The following is a 20,234-nucleotide window of genomic DNA, read 5'->3' on the forward strand; positions in this document are numbered from 1 at the left end:
GACCATCATGGCACTTCTTATTTAGCTCCCAAACCCAGATTTTCTGCCGTCCTCTCCTAACAGATGCCTTCATCTATTTCAGGCTCTCCCCGTCATTACATACACACCAATAGATCGAGGGCAGGAGCCAGACGAGCTGCTGGCTGACTTCATATTAGAGTGTATCAGAGAGCTCCTGTGTGCATCCTGCGCAACACAGCCACCTCATCCAGAGAAAAAGCACAAACATGGAAAGGCAGTGAGCTTTTGTGTCAGATATTTCTACTTGCTCACATTCTTGGCCTGTAAGCATGTGATGAAAGATCAAAAATTGTCATAAGTTCTTCTCTGTAAGGTAGACAGCAAGATAAAGCAGAAAAGATAGCCACAAACTAAGTAAAAGCTAAGGATGCAAGGAAGATTTTTCACATCCCGGAAAGGCTACCTGTAAAACAAGAGGTGTTAACACTGCACTCTAAATGTCTTTCATTAGCTTACTGGGAGAAAGGTGGAAAGCAAGAGTTCCCAGGTAAGAAAAGCAGCACTCGCCTCTAGCACAACGTGCACATTTCAGCTCCTTATCATACACATGATATTTCCCTCCTTTTAAACAGCCGTTGTGAGAGAACACGGGAGTGGTCGCAACCTAAAGGATTGCGCTAATTCTTTGCCCAGCCTCAGAGCACCTTCTGCACAAACTGTTCAATCCAGACAGCTCATAAATAGCAACTACTCATCTACCTCAAATCATGTTCTTGGATATTGCCATGTTCTACCGGTTTTATTATAATAAAGGGCAAAAATAAGACAACACTAGAAACACCAAAAGGCCTTGAAAGTGCTGAAGGAGACACACAAACATTTTACTCTCAGACATGTTATGGTTACATGAATACTTCCCAAGTGCCATAGTTCAAATAAAAATATATTCATACAAATTTAAAAAAAATACAATTTATATACACTGTGGAATTAGCTTACATAATTTCATAACAAAAAACAGTGCAAAAAACCAAATGGAAAGATAAGTCGCTACCATTGGAATGGCTCACAGTAAGTTAACAATTCAAAACTGCATAATTAACACTGCACAGGAAACCATGAGGCAGGGGAGAACGCCCCATACTACCCCCTAACTTTTGCCATCAATACTAATCCAGTTCTTGGTTACTATTCCTTTAGTGTTGCTCTGAGTAAAAGGTTACAGGCACCTATGTTAGAAGGAAGTTTCTTGGTAAATCACTAAACAGCGAGAGCCAGAGCAGAAGCAGTTAGTGTGCTGTAAGAAAGGAATTTAGTGGCCAAAGCGTGAGAACAAGACTGGTTCAACACAAGCCTCTTTGCATCAGTCCTTAGCAAAAGGGAAATGCTGCATCCCCAAACGACACGTGAACTTGTAATTCCCTTTCTGCAACCTACATAACAGTGATTGCACACTGTTGAGATCTCCCTTTAGAGCAGCTGACGGGGTCACCCACCATCCTCATTTAAAACTTATTTACTGAAAGAGTGAAAGGGGTGTGTTTTCCAGCTAAAACATTTGAATAAGACAGATGCACAGGCAGAGCAGACAGTGCTAACAGCTGGCTGAAGGCATGTGGCCTTCTCATGGGGAAGCGCGGTTGGTGCTCAGACAAACCTTGAGAAGATTTTTCAGCCTGTCTTGTCTGGATTGCCTAACTCCAGGCCTCAGTAGCGATGACAAGATATCCTGCAGCAAAACATACTGCTGCAGTTTGTGTAATGAAATAAAACAGGACATGACCAGCTCAAACCAAACAATCTAAGGAGCCCTATTCATGTGCAGGCAGAGAAGGAACCTTCCACAAACCATCACTCAACATGAGCAAGAGGAAGATTTGTCATGGAGAGACACAGGGCATTCTTGACAGATGCTCTGACAGTATGGGATTGCTAATTCCACATTAGAGTGATCTGAAATCCCATCCAAACAGGATTCCTGTGATTTCTAACTGCCCACAAGCACAAATCCTTCGAATGAAAGATAGGTTAACAGAAGCATATTTCAGACCTACAGTCCAGCTTCAGGAAGTGCAAAAGGGTGCTGGAAGTTTTTTGGCATAGCTCAGTGCAAGATCAGAGCTCAGGGAACACAGGCATTTTAGAAATCATCTGCAGAGACTATTCAGAGAGAACAAACATCCTTACGCTACTTACAGGGAAACAACTTGTAAGTCAAGAGCAGTAGCTGATGCCAATTTATATGCTCTAAGGAACATGCTGCACCTGTCCCAGCTAAGGAGGCTAGGTTGAAGGCGCAAGATGGATACTGGTTGGAGGAAAAAAACTTTGTTTTACTCTTGGACGTTTAGGAGCTTGCATGCCTTATTTGAAATGCATCTAGGATATTCATAAGCCAGCAAAACTATTTTAGTGGAGGAGACAAGAGCTGCTGCTGCAAGTTCCACAGTAAGAAAGGAAAAAGAACGAATATATTGCCGGCTTTTTAGGTAAATCGCTTCCCAAGCAGCCCTGGAGAGCGGCCATAGTTAACAAAAGGTGCTGGGACATGCACAGCTTCCTTAGCAACAACTGCCATTGCATGTACCACAGCCCACTCTTTCCTTTGTGGAAATTATATAAATCCATTCTTGAAAACAAAGACTTGCCCTTCCTCTCTTAATAAGGCAGCAGGTGGGAAAGAACACTAAGAGAAAAAACTGTCTCCAGATGTCAATGGAGAGAAATAAAAATTTAAAAGAAAAATAAAATCTAAGTGCTTACAAACAGCTTTGCGAAAACCAAACTTTCCAGGTGAGCCATGCCATGCCCTGTATAACAAGGACCAATTCTACCCTAAAACTTGGCCTCAGGAACCACTTGTAAGACAAAGTTTTCTCTCATCTGCTGGACAAAATTCAAGAGCCTCCCCTGACGCTGCTGTCTTTATTGTACGCACAGGCAGAGAATACATCTTTCCACCACCTATCTGAACTGCAAAGGCTTTATGAACATCTCTGAGTTCCAGTGACTTAAAGAGCCCTACGTCAAGATCACGGCTAGTGCCCTGGGCACAAAACCTCCTCCTAAGCCTAACTGTAGTAGGGCTCAAGCAGCCAGCAGTTTGCAGAGCAGTGCTCTGGACCAATCAGCTTCCACTAAGTCAGTCAAAGAGGCCGTTTTAACAGATTTAGTGTTTTGACACATGTAAGGAAAGGCTTCAGGCTTAGTAAGGAAAATCTTCACCATAGATGAGCTCCTGAATTCAGAAAATACAATAATTTCCTTCTGGCACAACTCTCATGTAGCTAGCTCCTTATGGCAGACAACAGGTTAATCGGAGTGCTAAGAGGCTGTGTAGAAGCTTTTCTGGGATACATTCCCCATGTTACTTGGCCCAGTCTCTCGCTGACAGAATGCTCTGTGCTTTATCAAGCCAATCAGCTCTGCAGACCCTGGAGGCACAATGCTGGCTTCCCACTGAGGGTTATCTGTATGCAAAACTCAGGAGGGCAGGTGCCTGCTGGAACAATACAGGTGCTGGCCAGGATGGTGCCTGCTAAAGCAGTGAACTGGCTGCAACTGGCTTCTAAGTGCTGATTTTCCCCTTACAGATATTCGGTAGTTGCAGTTGCAAACAGTATCCCAAGCATTTTTAGAGCACAGACAGCCCCACTTATCACCCCTACAGCAGATCCTGTCTGTTAGTCACTAGCACCAAGTGTCCCTCCCGTATGGCAGCCTGAAGTTACACCAGCGCCTCTCATGACACAGAGATAATTCAACCAAGCCCTGAGACAGGGCATCAGTTCTATTTGCCTCCAGAAAGGAACACTTCACCATGCTCTGCAGATGTTGGGTTCCCTGGTCTCTCTGGAAACGTGTCCCAGGCTCTCACTGTTCAAGGACAAAGTGCCTACAAATGCCAAGAAATGCAGGAGTGTCAGGGTAGTGACAAAGTGTAGTGCCACAAAGTGCCTTAGAAGAGTCTCTTACAGGGAGATAATAGCAAGAGCTAAGAGGGAAAAGATCTCCCTTCTCTGAGATGCTTTGCAAATGCATTAAATATTTATAATCCCAAACAGTAACTGAACTGTTTTGAACTCCTGATTTGCTCAGCTGCTCTCAAAAGCCAGTTGCTGTCAAAAACATCACAGCAGGGACGCTTCCCCATGAAAGAAGTGGAGAAATTAGGAACAAATGAAGCCAGAGAGGAAAAACAGGTGTCCTGGTTTGAGGACAACATGGGCAAATGGGAGCACCCGCAAAGAGAGATCTATTTCCAAAGAGTTGGATTCTTTAATGTCACTTTTGAGAAAAGCCATCCTCCAGGGCAGCTATTTGATAACTGCAGACTTCAGTATCTCCTCTCAGCCTTGACAGTGACCCCCTTCTCACACAAGTAAGGCAACAGTTGCAGGAACAAGGGAGGAAGAGGAAAAAGGAGACATACAGGAGGACAGGGAAAAGATGCTGCAGTTCTCTGCACAGGACACAGTGGAGCTAGATGGGTTTTTTTTCCAACCATTAAAAAACCAAAACAAAACAAAATAGGAGAACATAAAGTGTTAGGACAACATCTGTTTAAAGGACATAACTGGGGCACAGGAAAAGAAAAAACCTGGATCAAGAGTGGTCAAACCAAGTGCCTGAGACCAACCAACAGCTCTGGGCTCAGGCAGCTCCTCTAATTCTCTGGCTAGCAAGATGTTTTCCAGCTCCCCAGGCTTGATATGCATGTGAGAAGCCAAACGGCAAGTCTTGGGCCTTGTGGGGTCCAAGCAGATTGCGAGCGCGTGTGCAGGCTTGGAAGAGGGAGGTAGCCACACCGACAGTGGGGCAGGGTGGGCAGGGGCATCAAATGGTCTGATAGTGTTGTCTCAGTCTTGCCTGCAGAAATTCGTGGGTCAGGTTGTGCCGAGTGATTATCCCAACAATCTTAAAGAGGAAGAAAAGAGGAAAAAAGATACAAGTCAATATCACAGATGTGCCACTAAGAGACGTGCATGGTAGAGCTGTTCTTTCCAACCCCCAAAAAAGAGGGAACCTGCAAGCAGTTCTTGACCAATGCTGCATTAGAGTGGGTTCGAGCTCAAATCTCGACAAAGCAACACCCCTCCCTCCTCCAGCACTTATCTACAGGCAAGACGCTGCTTTAACTACACCCAAATGGACAGCTTAACTGCTGCTATTGTGTCTGGGCACGGCAGTAATTACACCTGTCAAGGAAGGGAAATCCTGTCCATGTTAGACAGCATACGATTGTAACTAAATCCTTTGGAAAATGAAAACTGTAACTGGAAATAACAAAGCTGAGACATTTCTGGTATGCTACATGACATGACTGCAGATAGCTTGTATCAGATACATTCTAGGAAGCTCTAAAGACCAAAACAGAGAAAGGGTAAAGACTAGCTACATGGGGACAGCACACTGGCCATTGCTAGCCAGCAGGTCACAAAAGGGACCCTCTCCCAGCTGCTGGGGAAACATTCAAATCACATGTGATGAAACACCTCAGTGATTTCACACATTAAAAGAGTTTAGAACTAGGCTGCTCTCTAGTACTGCAAGAGCATCTTGTACTAAGCATGGAATGAGTCAGCATCTCTTGTTTTCAACCAAAAGGCTCTGCAGAGTAGCTATTAGTAACCCCAAGAGGCAGAGAAAGCACTGCTGTGTTACAGGGACAGACCAGTTCAGGCCTAAGGAAAAAAGTTTCTCATTATGTTTGTAGGAAGTTACTGACACCTACTGACTATTCCTGAGCATTGTAGATGACGAAGAGTACACACAAAAGTACAGCGAATCAAGCACAAACCATTCAAAGACTCCTCTATTTTGCTGCTCCTACGAGTAGCAACAGAATGCAAGTTCCCTTCCAGCCGAAAAACCTCCTGCCCCAACACAGGAAATTCTGCTCTTGGCCTTGAATAAAGCTGTCAAAGAGGAAGCCAAATTAGCGGCCTCTGATGAGCTCGAGGCCTCTCAACAGTTACAAGACAGTAAAAGCTTCCACTTGCTGCCAGCCTCAGACAGGAGAGAGGCTGCATGTCCTGCCCTTTGCAGGGAAAGCGGGAAGCAGGCTCGGACACAAAAGATCACAGTAAAGCTACACAAAGTCACAGTAACCAACAATGCTTCAGGGCCTTAAAGAAGATCACGTTCTGATCTCTTTAAGCATTTCTGTTTGATGTTAAAAGATATCTAAATTCTCCCAAAGTTGGAAAGCATTGCTCAGCCAAGACAAAATGGAGATAAGGACTCACCTCTCCAACTGCGTTCACAACCGGTAAGTGTCTGAGTCCCATTGTCCTGAACAGGTTGAAGACTTGCGACACATGAGTGTTTGGAGAGACAGCAAAGGGTGATGGGTTCATGTATGGGGTGACATCCTAAGAAAGAAAAACAACTATATTAATTACAAGAGGCATTTTCACTAACAAGCAATTCCTACAACTCCTCCAATGCACTGATCTCTGGACAGGGTATTAGACCGTGGGCATCCTCTATCTCTCCACAACTATGAAACTATTTCAGGAACCTCTATTTGTCACAGTTTGTTTGAACACTGCAACCCATGATCTTAAAAGCCCAATGCTGCAGAAAGCCTCTAAGCAGGATGAATGCAGGTCCATGAAAATAAGAGTGTATATTAAAAAAGCAGTTGGGCTTACACAGCTACCTTCCTGTCACAAAGACAAAGACAGGCCTGCCACCGACTGAGCTGCCAGCACATAGAGTTACAAATAGATAGCAGCAGTTTGCCTGTTTGATTTCACTCAGGCAGGAGTCTAATCTAGAAGGAAGTTAAATCAGACAGACAACGTCTTGTTCTGAAAGTAAAGCACCTGTGTGCAATGTAACTTCATAGCAGGTACAAGGATTGATTTCCACGTGCAGACAAGGCTGACTGAATGCATGAGAAATACAGGATGTTGGGCACTGCACCCCAGGGTGGACTTAAACATGCTCCCAGCTTTTCTTAAAGGCTTGGGACTGTCCTAAACATATATCAGGAAACACTGCCATACTGCAGTGCCTCTCTTACCACTATCATGCGAGGGTTCAGCAATGTGAGGTCCAGGTCATGGATATCTGGATAGCGGGGATAATCCTCTGACATCTCTGCATGGGACAGGCGAGGCTGACTCGCACTCTGCAATTAGAACAAATCCCACTGAACCCATGCGTCACCATCCCAGACAGTACATGGGCTGCAAGCAGCACAGCAAACGATGCCTCCCAATCACTCACCCAGATCTCCTTCTCCACCCACGCCCATACATACAACTTCGCAGAAGTACCCCTAGCAGCTCATCTCAGAATGCAGCAGTGCAAGCCCAAACCTATCCAGGCATTTAGCTGAGAGAGCAACAGATCTGCTCTCCAACCTCTGACAGGTCTACACTCAACACTGGAGGGCAGCAACCAACCAGCCTTGTGAAAGATGGGCCTCAAAAACAAATGCTCTTGCTGGTCTCAATGATACAGCTGACACTCCTGGTAAGATCTTGGCACAAAGCAGTAAAAGCCACACAGTATAAACTGCTGGTTGCTCTGTTTGTATTTAGTATCTGCCTTCTGTTCGCCAGTTCTGATAGAATTGCACCTTTAAGCAACAAATGGGTCTGTTGGTTTATTTTTAAACAGTAGGTGTCCTCTTTTCCAGGGGGTGCTTAAACATAAATTAAATTCTCTTTATTCTAGAGCTGCAAGGGAGAATTGACATTATCCATCTGCAGCTTTTAAAACACAGATGTATTCCTTAAAGTGTAAAAATAGATAGATTCTTTTTGGCAACCCATAAATATTGTTCCCAACCTTCTCAGATGAGAGGGGAAGGATGTCTCTGCTAGAATTCCTCATTAGGAAGACTCACCGACTGGCTCTCGGAGTAACAAACACCCCTGACAAGGAGGGTGACAAGCTGTGAGCGCAAGATCAAGCCATGGAAGGTCAAAGGTCTGAAGCGCTCCTCCATGGTCCACTCTTCACTGGGAGACTGGTCAGGGTACAGGTTGGGGTAGGGAGTGTATCTGTGACAGATTTAACATGTTATAAGTTGAATGAACTTAAGGACAGACACATACCCTCACCTCCAAAACAACTGCTATTTCAGCTCTTTGCAGCCTTCTCCTGAACATTTCAGGGACTCTTGCTAGACAAGCAAGTCTTTTCTCCACCAAACAAAATAGCAGAGAGGGGTCAAGAGCCATTACCATGGGCAGAGCATGACAACAGCAGCAGAATGGAGACAGTCTCCTAACCCTCAATGTCAAATCACTTGCTACTAAGGAAATTTTCAGTGACAAATTATTCAGATTCTAATAACAGCTGAAGCATCTGGCAAAACATCAGGGTCAGGACTCCACTCATAAGAGTCACAATCACTAGGTTAGAAACTGACTCACCAGACTAGCCTGCTGCTTGGAAGCAACTGCAATACAAGCCTGGTGACTCAGCCCGGTTACCAGGAAGGCGGTATCAATTTTATGGCACCAAGTAATTAGCTTCTCTCCTGGGAGAACTGAGCTTTGCAGAGCCCTCAGGTTTTTGCAGACAAGAGGGCATCAACTTCTACAGACAAGATATTTCCCCAGGTATTCCACCCTCTCCAGGAAATATTTCTGGATAAGTGTTTGAAGGAAATTTAAATTAACAGGTTGGACACCATCAAGCCATTAGCCTAGGAATTTGGTCACAGGTGTGAGCCCCAGCACTGTCTGATGAGACCTGCCAAGGCACTTCTAAAACGTGGATACTAGCACTGTTTCCTCTGACATACAGAACGACTGTATCAAGCATCACTACACATCTCAACATATGGAAACACCCCATTTCCATATGTTTGTGCCTACCAGGACCTCACCTTCTCTCTAGCATCTGTTGCAGCAGATCCTCCTTTTCTGGTGGCTCCTCCGTTGCTATGTGCTCATCACACATGTTACGCAACTCACTTGAAGGGTAGGATTTCATGGACTGGCTACGCTTGCGCTGCTCTCCAGCTCGGGTGAGGATGCTAGATTTCTGGATACAGCAAACAATTTTCAGATACCCACCAAGCAGGTCAACAGTTATCTAAAAGCAACTATGAACTATTTGATGATAGCTTTATGTCACCAATAAAGTGTTCCTTAGCCAGTGCTGCTGCAGTACTTGTAAGAAGACCCAACAGGACTTACTCTCTTTGGACAGAGAACCTAGCATTTAGGAACTCAGGCACCCTTTTTTGCTAGAGCACAAGTATGCCACAAGCATGTTGATTACTCATTCTGACCTTAAATTTTAAGTTTCCCAAGAGGCTGAAATACCTGCCCCAGTATCCCTCCTACAAAGGAGAGAAGCATTTAGGCACCTACTACTGATCTCAGTGGTGGGTTCAGTACTTCAGTGCCAAATCCACATTTTTTCCATGTCTATCCTAAACAGGTTACTTTGTCCTCTTAACTTTTGCCTCTAAGAATGCAGTCCACTCTTCTTATCAAAACCCAGAAAATGGAATGAAATTGAGTCCTTGAAAATTTTCTGTTGCAGTAGGTGCTTATCTCTGACCTGAATTCTGCACTGACAAAAGCCAAGATAGCAAAAGAAAGGGCCTTCCACCTGCAAAACAAAGCTCTTTACCCTTAAACTTATCAAACAAGCAACTTCTTACCTTGAATTTGATGTTGTTACTTATGAGCTGATTTCCCTTCATGAACTCCCTCTCATTGCCCCGGTTCTCAGTCACTACAGGGAAAGCATGATGGACAGTTGTGCGCAGGATGCTAACGAGGGACTGGATCCTGGTGTGTGGGTAGACATACGTCAAGTTGGGTTCCATGATGTCGCTGGCTCTTAGTCTGAGGACAGAGAAATCCAAGATTGCTGCATGCATCATATGTCAGCAACAGAAGGCTGGTGATGGACAAACGAGGAAACAAACCAGTCCCAAGACAAGATCCTGAAGGATTCTGCTGCAGTTTATTCTGCCAGCTCCTTGTACCTGTGTGCTCATCTTCACTGCATTATTAGCGGTGCTGGCACAATTTATTTTTTTTTTTAACATAACATTGCATCAATGATTCACTATAGGCAAGGAAAAAGGTTCCAGCTTATAACACAAAAAGTGTTAAGCACTTCTGGGAAAAGACGAAAGGTGGGAAGAAGATTAAATTCTGCAAGCAGCAATGCCCAGTGGAACATTTTCAGAGTTCTTGCTGAACCTCATAAATCTGTTCCTCAGATCTCCACCCATCCACCCTCCTCAGAAAGGGCTCCAGCACCTCTTTCCCGCTGCAGGCCTGATGCGCAACTCCCAACTCCTCCCACAGCAGTCCTCCTCCTCAGAGCAGCCAGATTCATGGGAGATGAAGCATCATTCCCTCACATTACAGCATTCCTTTCTGAGCAAGAACCCCACCACAAATTCTAACCCACAGCCCTGCCAAGATGAGCAGCCTTACTTATCCATTTCCACCTCTGTTTCCCACTCCAGAAGAGGTACTCCTCGCAAGTTCACATGGATGTCATAGATGCCTTTGTTGAAAAAGTCTCCTGTCCATTTGGCTACCTGCAGAGCAAATGGAAGGTCTACTGAGTTGTTGCTCCAAGTACAAGACTCCTTGGCTTATCATAGCCCTGGAAGGAACAGAGATTCAGGGCGAGCACATGTTCAAGCAGTCTGCAAGAAGCCTGAGCTAAGGCCCTGCACTCACCATGAGGGTGATCATTATTGGGAGCCCATAGGTGATCTCATTGGTGGATTCAATTAGGATGACAGTCAGGCTAATTGTCATGCGGACCACTCCTCCCAGGAATGCTGCTGCCCCAATCAGTGCAAAGGTTCCCGAGTAGATGTGATCCAGGCCAATGTAGCTAGGGCAAAACACAGAGCCCGGCAATTAGAATAACCTGACTGAGAGCTCAGCATCCATCTGCAGCACATCTCTCGCACACATACGCACACTCAATGCACCTTTTGAGGAGGTTGGCGACCAGGCGTCCGAAGGCAGCCCCACAAAGCAGTGATGGTACAAAAAGACCACTGGGCACAGAGATCCCATATGTCCAGCAGGAGAGTAAGAAATAGAGAAGGAAGAACAAGGACAGTGTGACTGGGCTGAAAGTACCTGCAACACAAGAAGAATCATGACTAAAGGGGCACAGGTCTGTCGGACAAAGACTGTAGTCTTGCACCATCCACCCTCAGCTCACAGCAGGCTCGTCTCACAACAGCAACTTAGCGTCCCAGTCCAAATACAAAAAGAAGACAACAAAAAAGTGAAAAAGAGAGGAAAATCAGGCCTTTCCTCCCATGGAGGAGGCTTTCACCTGTTGTACTAGCAGTCCTCCAGAGCCATGAAGGCCTGAAGATATCTCAGCCTTGTGCTTCTTATGACAAGGCTGTTTCGAGCAAGATGAAGTTCTGAGGCCTAAGCATGGGATAAGGCACTGTCTCCTCGCTACTCACCATCCTGGTGGAAGAGCTGCAAGATAGCTGACTCCTGAGGATTGAAGAAGAGTGTGGCCATGTCATTGTAGGTTTCATTTGGGCAGAAAAAAGTTTTAATGCTTGAATTCACATCCTCTGACATACCCTAATGCAGGACACAAAAGACATGAACAGTTAAAATCCACTCTCTCCTACATTAGCCTTTGTGCAGAATGGGAGTAACCCTCCTGTATAGGGCTGTCAGCCCACAGTTTGGGAAGTTCAGGCCAAACACCAATCGCAGAGATGTGGCCTGCAACATCAATGGGCTCCCTGATTCACAGCTTGAGCTGCTTTGCCAAAGTACGAGAGCACAAAGGGCAGTCTTATTTATTATTACCCTAAGCTCCTGCAACTGTACGTAGCTTTCACTGACATTCTGTTATGTACTGCACACTGTCAAAAGCTCATTATGTGCCTGTGCTTCTCTGGAGGGTGAACAATATGATGGGGACATAAAATCTCCACGTAAGATCCCTCACCTGCAGGCTCAAAGTGTCATTGCCACTATGACTGGTGGAAGACATCTGCCGGCATTCCCCCAGAACCATGGAGGCTACAAAGACCACGACCGTGGTAGTCAACGACACCAGCAGGCTCTCCAAGACTCTGCAAGTACACAATAGAAACCACACACTGAAGCCACGCTCATCCCTGTAACTCAGTCCCAGCTCTGCATAGGACTTTGGTAAGGGTGCAAGAACAAGCAGTCACCACAGCTTAACGTCAGAAGCAGGGGACCCTGCAAGTCAAGCTGAATTACGACTTGTCTGCCAGGGATTGCGTTAACTCCCCTTTTTAATTGCTTGCCCCAAAAAGGAGCTATTTCTGCCCACAGAACACTTAACAGTCACGTATAAAAAGCCACAGGGAAGTGTTCAGTGATGAGGCTGTTCACATGGAAACAATGTTCTGTAGATCCTTACAGGGCAAAAGTCTAGACAGGACTGGACAGGTTGATGCATAGTCTCTCATATTTCTTTTCTAACTGCTTAAATACACTTTTTTCTTTTTTTTTTAAACCTGGGCTTCTTTTTTAGGACTTGCCTAGAGCAAACAAACAGTTCTTTTCCAGAATTACATGGCAATTCCCCCTCTAAATAGCTCAGATGTGGATTTAATTAACCAAGACAATTTAAAAAAAAAAAAAAAAAAAAAGAGAAAAAAAAAAGAGTGGGATCAGCTATTGCTTCCACATCCATTTTGACAAGACATAAAAAAAACACTGCATGGAGACAAAGCTCTGGTTTGTTCGGCTATAGCCTTTATTATCAAGAGCTCCCTACATAGCCCTTGTAAGGGGGGTTGCAGCTCTCACGGTACCACCAGAGTAATTACAAAAACGCAGAGGGACTGTAACATCTGGTTTCTGGTGTTCACTTTAAAGTTCTATGGAGGCTTCTTTTTGTGATTTCAAAAATAACAGGTCTGGGACTTCCTCCAATACCTCTCACTGGGTCTTCTAGATTGATGCTTTTGCTTTGGGACACTGAACACAGATTAGAGATCCCTGCACAAACTCAAAAGAGCATAAATACCTGACCAGCTTTGGCTTGGGATGCACATTCCGCATGCGGTACTTCGCAAGTCTTTTGTTCAGACAGTTGAAGGTGGCTCCAAGAAGGCCTCCTACAATCCCCATCAGAATGAAGAAGCCCAAGTCCACAGCCGTCCAGAGGTGGCATTTCTTATCAGACTCAGAGCACTATGTGCAGAAAAGCGTTAAAAAGAGGCATCAGAGTAGTTGCTGCAATTGCCTACCAGTGCTTCCGTCTCCACACCAGGAGACTTTCAGCAGCTACGACCAAAGGAGAACAATTCTGTGTTAGGCTATCAATGTATTGCAGCTAAATATCAACTACCCTTCACTGAAATACAAGCACGTATCGAAAAAAACAGAAACACTCAACTGAAAAGACACTGGGGTGGTGGGGGAAATAAGAGCACTAAACCTCACCTTAAACTCCCCAAAGTTCAGCAGCCCAGGGAGCTGGAAAGAACCCCAACTTCCAAACTGAATCCCAGAGCGGAAAAAATTCAGGGTGAAGGTGGCAGCCATGGAACAGAAAAGCTGAGGAAGTAAAAACAAAAAGGAAAAAATAAGCACTCCCCAAATTAAGATTGGCAGTCAGTTCTTCCTTGAGACTTATGCCAGGGGAACCTCAGAGCTTTGTCAAGCTTTAGGAAAATAGTCCTAAAGAGGTTTAACACCCATTCCCTGCTGTAAAAGAGAGCAGGGCTAGAATGGACTACTATAATCATCTGATTTGGCTTCCCGCACAAGAAGTTAGGAATTTCACCTAGTAATTCTTGCAGCAAATGCTCTTTTTTTGTATGCGTGTGTCAAAGATGCAAAAAAAATTAATGAAATCCAATACGTTTTTAAAATACTGTCCACTTCATGAAAACAGGCACCAGAAGCAGAGAAGGCAACCTGAAGGCACATGGCATGGCTGCAATACAACTCCTCAAGGCAGAGAAAAAGCAGAAAGAAATCCAGCACCTCCCTATTCTGTCTGCTCCCAAAGGACTGGACTGCAAAGAGCCCAGGCCCAAAAGCCCTTTCTCCCAGGTACACTAATTCTGCTGCCTGCAGAGTTGCCCTATAGTTCCAGATAGTACCAGACTCATCTCAGCTCTTGATCTGTAGTAATTCTGAAGCACTAAGAGCAGACAATCTCTCTCCTGTCAGAAGAGCTCAGGAGGAGACACAGGATAATCTGAACACCCTCACACACAAGCCCTCCCACAGGTCCACCTCAAGGAAGAGACACGCAGAAAGAGACAGTCATTACTCACCACTTTCCATGTAAGTCCCTGGTTCCAGAAGGAGGAACCTTCTTCCAAGCTGAAAAGAGTGCCCCCAATTGGGGCTCCAAAGGCAGCTGCAACCCCTGCAGCAGCTCCAGCAGATACAAAATCCCTTTTATCCCTGAAATGAAGAGGAAAACAACCTCAGTTTAGCAAAGTAGAGCTCTGGAGATGCTTAGGTTCCACAAAGAGACCATTCCCATTTATGGATATATCCCAGGGATACAGGAGTGACAGCTGGGAGAAGTGCTGGCCATGGCAGGCAACATCATTTATTCAGTAAGTCGTTGCAGAATCACGCTCTTTCTCTGGAGCGCTAATACAGAGCAAAACTCTGTAAAAAACCACTACACAACTGCCCAGTATATGAGGAACTACCCCAAACTGTGGGACTCCAGCATCACTTGAAAGAATTACAGAGAGGGAAGGGCAAGATTTTGTCCACGTTCAGGTGAACCAGCCTTTCTGTAGTATATCTTGGTCATAAGGGGTGAGTAACTGAGTTTGTTCCCACCAATGAAGCCATTTAACCATTCACATTAAAGGTTTTAAACGGGTAGAGATTTGTTGAGTAGTCCAAGAGAACATCAATGAACACAGAGACCAGAGCAGAGCAGCATGGAAGAGCCAATTCCTGGTGTTGTCTTGCTGCAGAATGAAACTGCAGGACACTAGAGAGAAAATCAAAAACTGACGGACTGATTCATCCCACCCCAACACCCTTCTCCCAAGGAAGTCTGCTCACCCATCCTCCTCCCCCTTGCTCAACATCCCGGGTACAGTACCTGTCACTGCGGAAATAGGGAAAGTTAAATTGGATCTTCCTCAAAGAGATGCTCTGGAACTACAAACAAAATAAAGATTTAGATACACAGGAGATGGCAACTTGCTCCTCACAGTACTTTTAACAAAGCAGTGGTGTGACCAGACCAGCAACCTAGGCGAGCACCAACCTGTGGCAAACCTGCACCCACGACAGCACCACTGTGAATCATTGGACCCTCCTTCCCGACAAAAAGACCTGGAAAAACAGGGCTGATGAGACAACACATTCCCCCCAGCTCTCTCCCTTGCTGACAATGCCAGGAAAGATCAGCCCACCATTCCCATGCCATAGTACAGTCACCTGTGCCAAGCCTGCAGCTCTTCCCTCTCCCCTCAAGGTGAGGGAAGGTGCTGACCCCTGCCCCCTCAACCTCACAAATGTTTGTGAAGACTTGCACAAACTTGGCACTCCCAAGTGGGTGGAACCATTCAAAGACAGCTGTTACAAGTACTCTGAACTCCCCAAGTTACTCTGCCCTGCTGCCTAGAATATAGCCTCCTTCAGGCTGCTCTAGACAACATGTTCTGGAGAATTCTCAGGTCTCCCTCTTGGAGCCAAAAAGAGCAACTTCTGACTAGCCTACACAGAAAAGTACCTGTTCCCCCAATTGTCTTGATCCTTCTGTCTATTTTCTACTCTATATATGCATTCAGGGCTCATCACTCTGCTCCAGCCCATCAAAATCATTTTAATGAAAAGGCCTTTTGTGCCCCGTGTATAGCAGGCACAGCATTTTTCCCCCTTCAGTGACTCCTTACCCCAACAAGATCCTTCTTACCTCCTGCCACACTGAAGAGCACTCCCATAGCTTTGCACACCACTGTCCGGAGACGCACAACGCCTGGAACCTTTACACCGTTGAGGTAGCACTTAATTTCAGGAATTCCTGATCCAGCTGCTACAGGCTGTAGAAAAGAAACACTGACGCTGTGCTGCATCAATTTCATAGCTGACCAACAATATCTCATCAGAGAGCACAGCAAGTGACGAAGAGACCCTGCTTAGCTAAAGCAATTAGCACTGTGAAGCTACTTCGATGTCTTGGGGCAGAAAGGGCTTCCAGCAAGAAGGAAAGTTCTTACCCAGGACACGTGTGAGAGCAAAGAGAGGCTGTGTAAGGAGAAGCAGTGGACGTAAGTCTTACTTGGATCAGGACCAGAAGACTGGCAAGAAAAACAAAGGTCAGGTTGAACCCCAGCAGCTCCAGCAAGGACAGGGCAAGACAGCCTTTCTCAGTACATTCTTCCACAGCTGCAGGGACAGTCAAGGAAAACAACAATGTTCTCCCCACCAACATACAATCATTCGGTACTGTCTGGGGGTTCCCACTGGCATCAGGAGCTGAGCCTGCACTTCCTAATCCAGCTAGGGCAGCTGACACAACCCATCAGGAAACCAGGCTTCCTTTTCAGAGCTCAAGACTGAACTACAAAGAAGGGGAACCACTCATTCTTTCAGGGATTAGACGTTGCCTACGTACATGATACTGGAACCATTTCTTGCTTTCAAGGGCTGAATTACATCAGCAAGTTGAAAATTCGATTAATCATCAACAACATGACTGATGGTAAAAGTCTGAGAGTCAGCTGTTCTGAGCAGAACATGGCAACAGAAAGAAAAAAGTCACTTGAGTCTAACAGGAACCCGAACAGCAGGTAAAAGATACAGCTTTGTACCACCTGGAACTTGAGCTGGGTAAACAGTCGTACGAAGAAATCCACAAAGAGGCCCACCTATGAAAAAGAAGACAGATCTGCCATCAGAAATTATTGCATACAAGTAACAAAGACCACCCTCTTAGTAAGTCCTACCAGAATTATGCACACATGGGAGGACAGAGGCAAAAATAGTAACTTCAGAAGCTCAGATTTGCTACCTCCATCGTTCTTTCTGGCACAGATCTATCCTAGAATTGTTCCTGAAGAAATGCATTTCAGAGAACTAATCTGATAGCATTTTTAACACCCACCACATACTTCAGGGTACAAAAGAAAGCCGGCATTTAACTGAGGTATACAGTCAGCAAAGCTAATTTTCAAACACTCTAGAAAGCACATGCAGGAAAGCTAGTAACGTCAAACGTAAAATACAGTTCAACTGTAAATTAGCATCCTTTTTTATTAAGTGTTCACTTTGGACAAGTATTCCTGCATGCAGAATTAAAACATTTTCCAGAATACTTTGCAAAGAAAGCACAGCAAGATCTAAAGGAAAAAAAAAAAAAAAAGGTTTCCTGGAAAATAATCTAGCAACAACCATGCTATAATTCCCAAAAGACAACTTCAGCTACTCAGATCTCCACTTCATGAAGGGGAATGTTTCCTCCTTGACCATTGACTTCTGAATTGTTCCTGTTTAGTATCCTGAATGTTCCTCATTCCCCAAACAGCACGACCCTTACCAGTCCTGTGCAGACTCCAATAGCAAAAACCATCACCCACTTCACTGCTTCATATCTCTGCGCTTTCTGTTTAGGAAGAGGATACAAAAAAAAAACAAAAAAAAAGCCAAGTCAAAGCAACATAGAAATGGGGATCAAAGAAAGGCAGTTTGGGGCTCCACAGCTAAGTTACAGCTAGAGTGATAAATCCATGGAAGACAGGGACAACAGCAAACTGCAAATAGGGAACTGAAAGCGCTGAACATCTCACTTTAAACCTGAGGATCAGAATAGATGCTGAGAGCTATAATCTCCATGCATATTTTTATTCTTTTCATAGAGAAACCAAGAGAGCATAAAGAATTTATTTCATAAAGAAAAAAACCCAAAAAACTTTCCACAGTGGAGAGTATTTAGAATCACAGAATGGCCTGGGCTGGAAGGGACCTTTAAAGATCACCTAGTCCAAACCCTCTGCCATGGGCAGGGACACCTCCCACTAGACCAGGTTGCTCAAAGCCCCATCCAACCTGGCCTTGAACACTTCCAATGATGGGGCATCCACAACCTCCCTGGGCAAATTTCTCTGGGCAATTTCCACAGTTCTAGCTCTCAAACTAATGAAAAAGAAAGAACAAGGTCCTACCTTGTTATCCATGCTCTCCAAAACTTCCAAGTATGGGTCATTGATACAACGATCATAATCCAAGCTCTGAAAGAATGCCAAAAGGTCAATTTAAGAGAACCAGCTGCAACAGATTGTGCAAAAAACTACAGATAGAAGACCTTGCTAAAAGATTACAAAAGTCATTACTGCCCCCACAGTAGGTTTCGCAAACAACAGTAGGAGAAAAAATTCCTGTAAACAACTTCATTTAAATATTTCCAGCAGAGCCAGACCCCGAGAATCAGGAAGTGAAAGAATAGACCAATTTCATGGCCCAAGCTGAGACAGACAGGGAACCAAACAGGAACACGACCGATTAATACAACTTTAAAGTTTGTACAGATTTAGACTTTACTTCTTTAAACACCTCCAATTTGACAGTCCAGGGAATAACATTAAATCTTTATATTTAACCTCTCACCACATCAGGAACACTAGATAAGAATTCATCTCCAGATAAACAGCATCAATTCTTAATCTTATCACAGCACAGAGTTAAAAGCAATATAGAGTTGCCCAGTCATACTCACAAAGTACCACTAGCTTCTGTCTACATCAACTTCACCTTTTCAAGTCAAGCAGTAACAGGCTAATCTGATGACACTCACACTGACAGCAACTGCTCTAAATAGTTGAGGGCCACCATACCGACATACAAAAAGCAAAATTCTCCTGTAAAAAGGAGGATACAATAGATGGGAATATCTGCTGTGAGCCAGCATGACATCAGAGACAGCAGTAAGGCAACAGTGACCAGGAAGCTACAGATGCTTTCTACAGTCATGAGGAAACAAAACCACTAGAGCCTGTAAATCTCACGTTAAAAAAAGTGGAACAATGCAGCAGACTCTGAAAACGAATTTTCTCTCAACAAGAGTCTGACTCGAGCAGCGGATATTCATGCTTTACTCACAAGGCTTTAACCCAGATATGTATAATGATGAGGAACAGTTCTTTGCAGTAACAGCAGCTCTTGTATTTCTGCTGATACCAATGCAACCTAACTAGTGATGCATTTTGAGTATCTGCCCCATTACAAACTCAAACAGATCAAAATTTGTCTGCAGTTCTTTTCATGTTAACTTCAAAAGCTGCTATCAGTTAATGTCCCACCTCATAGTCTTTACGTGGAAGAATCTCATCCTCCTCTTCATGAGTTTCTCCTAGGATTGTCTGCAAAACAAACAAAAGGGAAAGGAAAACCATCAGGGGACTGAACGCACATACAGGTGCTCAGGAACATCGGTAGCAAAGCCAAAATCAGGGAAGGCCTATGCTACTACTGCTTATAGTCAGAGAATGGATTACCAGTCCACCACTTACTTCGGGCCTTACCTTAAAGCTTGCCCCTCAGCAAGAATACGCTACATTAGTTCTCTATGGGAGCTCCCCAAAGCATAGTAAACCCACATCCCAGCTTATTTTACAGCAACAGGTTACAGGGAAGTACAGGGCAAGAAACTTGCACAGAAAGCATTCTCCTGTGCGGGGCAGCTGGAGAGGCCCCTGCCAGAGCCACTCCGTGAGGAGCAGCAGTACAGGCTGAGGCACTGGCCACAAAGGCTAGGACGCCAGGCCCCGCCAAAGCAAATGACTACTGGGACCGTGCAGGTCGAGGCACTGGCAACAGCGGCTGAGGTACTGGGCCCAACGCGGGGCAAAAGAGTGGAAATGGAGTGAGGTGCCCGGCCAAGAGTGGCTGAGGTACGGGGCCCTGAGGCGCTGGGCCGAGCATGGGCTGAGGTACTAGCCGAGGCACCGGGCCCTGAGGCGCCGGGCCGAGGACGGGCTGAGGTACCGGGCCCTGAGGTGGAGGCACCAGGCCCAGCGCCATAGCAACGCTCAACGCCCCCCACAGCCGCCCGCCCTCAGGCGCTCCCGTGAGCGGGCGCGGCGGCGGGGCTGGGCCGAGGCCCGGTGTCGGGGCGCGCCGCCAGCAGCGACGGGGCGGGGGTCGCGCGCGGTGCGGCGGCCGTACCAGCTCCTCGGGGGTGCGGCTCTCCCGCTCGCCGCAGCAGCGCGGGCAGCACCGGCAGCACAACCCAGACCCGCACCCCGCCATCTTCCGCCGCCACCGCCCCTTCCCGGCCCCACCCGCCGCGCTCCCGCGTCACCCCGCCGCCCGGTCCCGCCC

At 45.7% G+C, this 20,234-nt stretch overlaps 1 protein-coding gene across 1 annotated transcript; it reads right to left on the minus strand.

Annotated features, from left to right (window-relative positions):
• Positions 1–739: 739 nt before the first annotated feature.
• Positions 740–20,204, minus strand: CLCN6 (chloride voltage-gated channel 6). The gene is made up of 23 exons (XM_063353678.1): positions 20,079–20,204; positions 19,214–19,273; positions 18,080–18,145; positions 17,455–17,520; positions 16,720–16,786; positions 16,198–16,304; positions 15,832–15,958; positions 15,181–15,248; positions 15,013–15,071; positions 14,216–14,348; positions 13,374–13,487; positions 12,955–13,121; positions 11,899–12,025; positions 11,396–11,522; positions 10,901–11,054; positions 10,641–10,800; positions 10,389–10,495; positions 9,599–9,785; positions 8,813–8,970; positions 7,823–7,979; positions 6,992–7,099; positions 6,210–6,335; positions 740–4,878 (listed from the first exon to the last, which is right to left on the minus strand). The coding sequence occupies exons 1-23, from the start codon at positions 20,160–20,162 to the stop codon at positions 4,798–4,800; spliced, it is 2,610 nt and encodes an 869-aa protein (XP_063209748.1). The 5' UTR covers positions 20,163–20,204; the 3' UTR covers positions 740–4,797.
• Between the last annotated feature and the right edge of the window lie 30 nt (positions 20,205–20,234).

This window comes from Chroicocephalus ridibundus, chromosome 16, assembly GCF_963924245.1.
Source record: "Chroicocephalus ridibundus chromosome 16, bChrRid1.1, whole genome shotgun sequence".
Lineage (NCBI taxonomy): Eukaryota > Metazoa > Chordata > Aves > Charadriiformes > Laridae > Chroicocephalus > Chroicocephalus ridibundus.

What these genes read in the sequence shown, in the direction of transcription:
- CLCN6 (XM_063353678.1), bottom strand. Translation starts at nt 20,162, where the DNA reads ATGGCGGGGTGCGGGTCTGGGTTGTGCTGCCGGTGCTGCCCGCGCTGC. An exon ending in CCCTATTTCCGCAGTGACAG is followed by an intron (nt 14,349 to 15,012) that starts GTACTGTACCCG and finishes TCTTCATTTCAG; the next exon opens with GGATAAAAGGGATTTTGTAT. An exon ending in GTTACTCCGAGAGCCAGTCG is followed by an intron (nt 7,100 to 7,822) that starts GTGAGTCTTCCT and finishes TTCTAATTGCAG; the next exon opens with AGTGCGAGTCAGCCTCGCCT.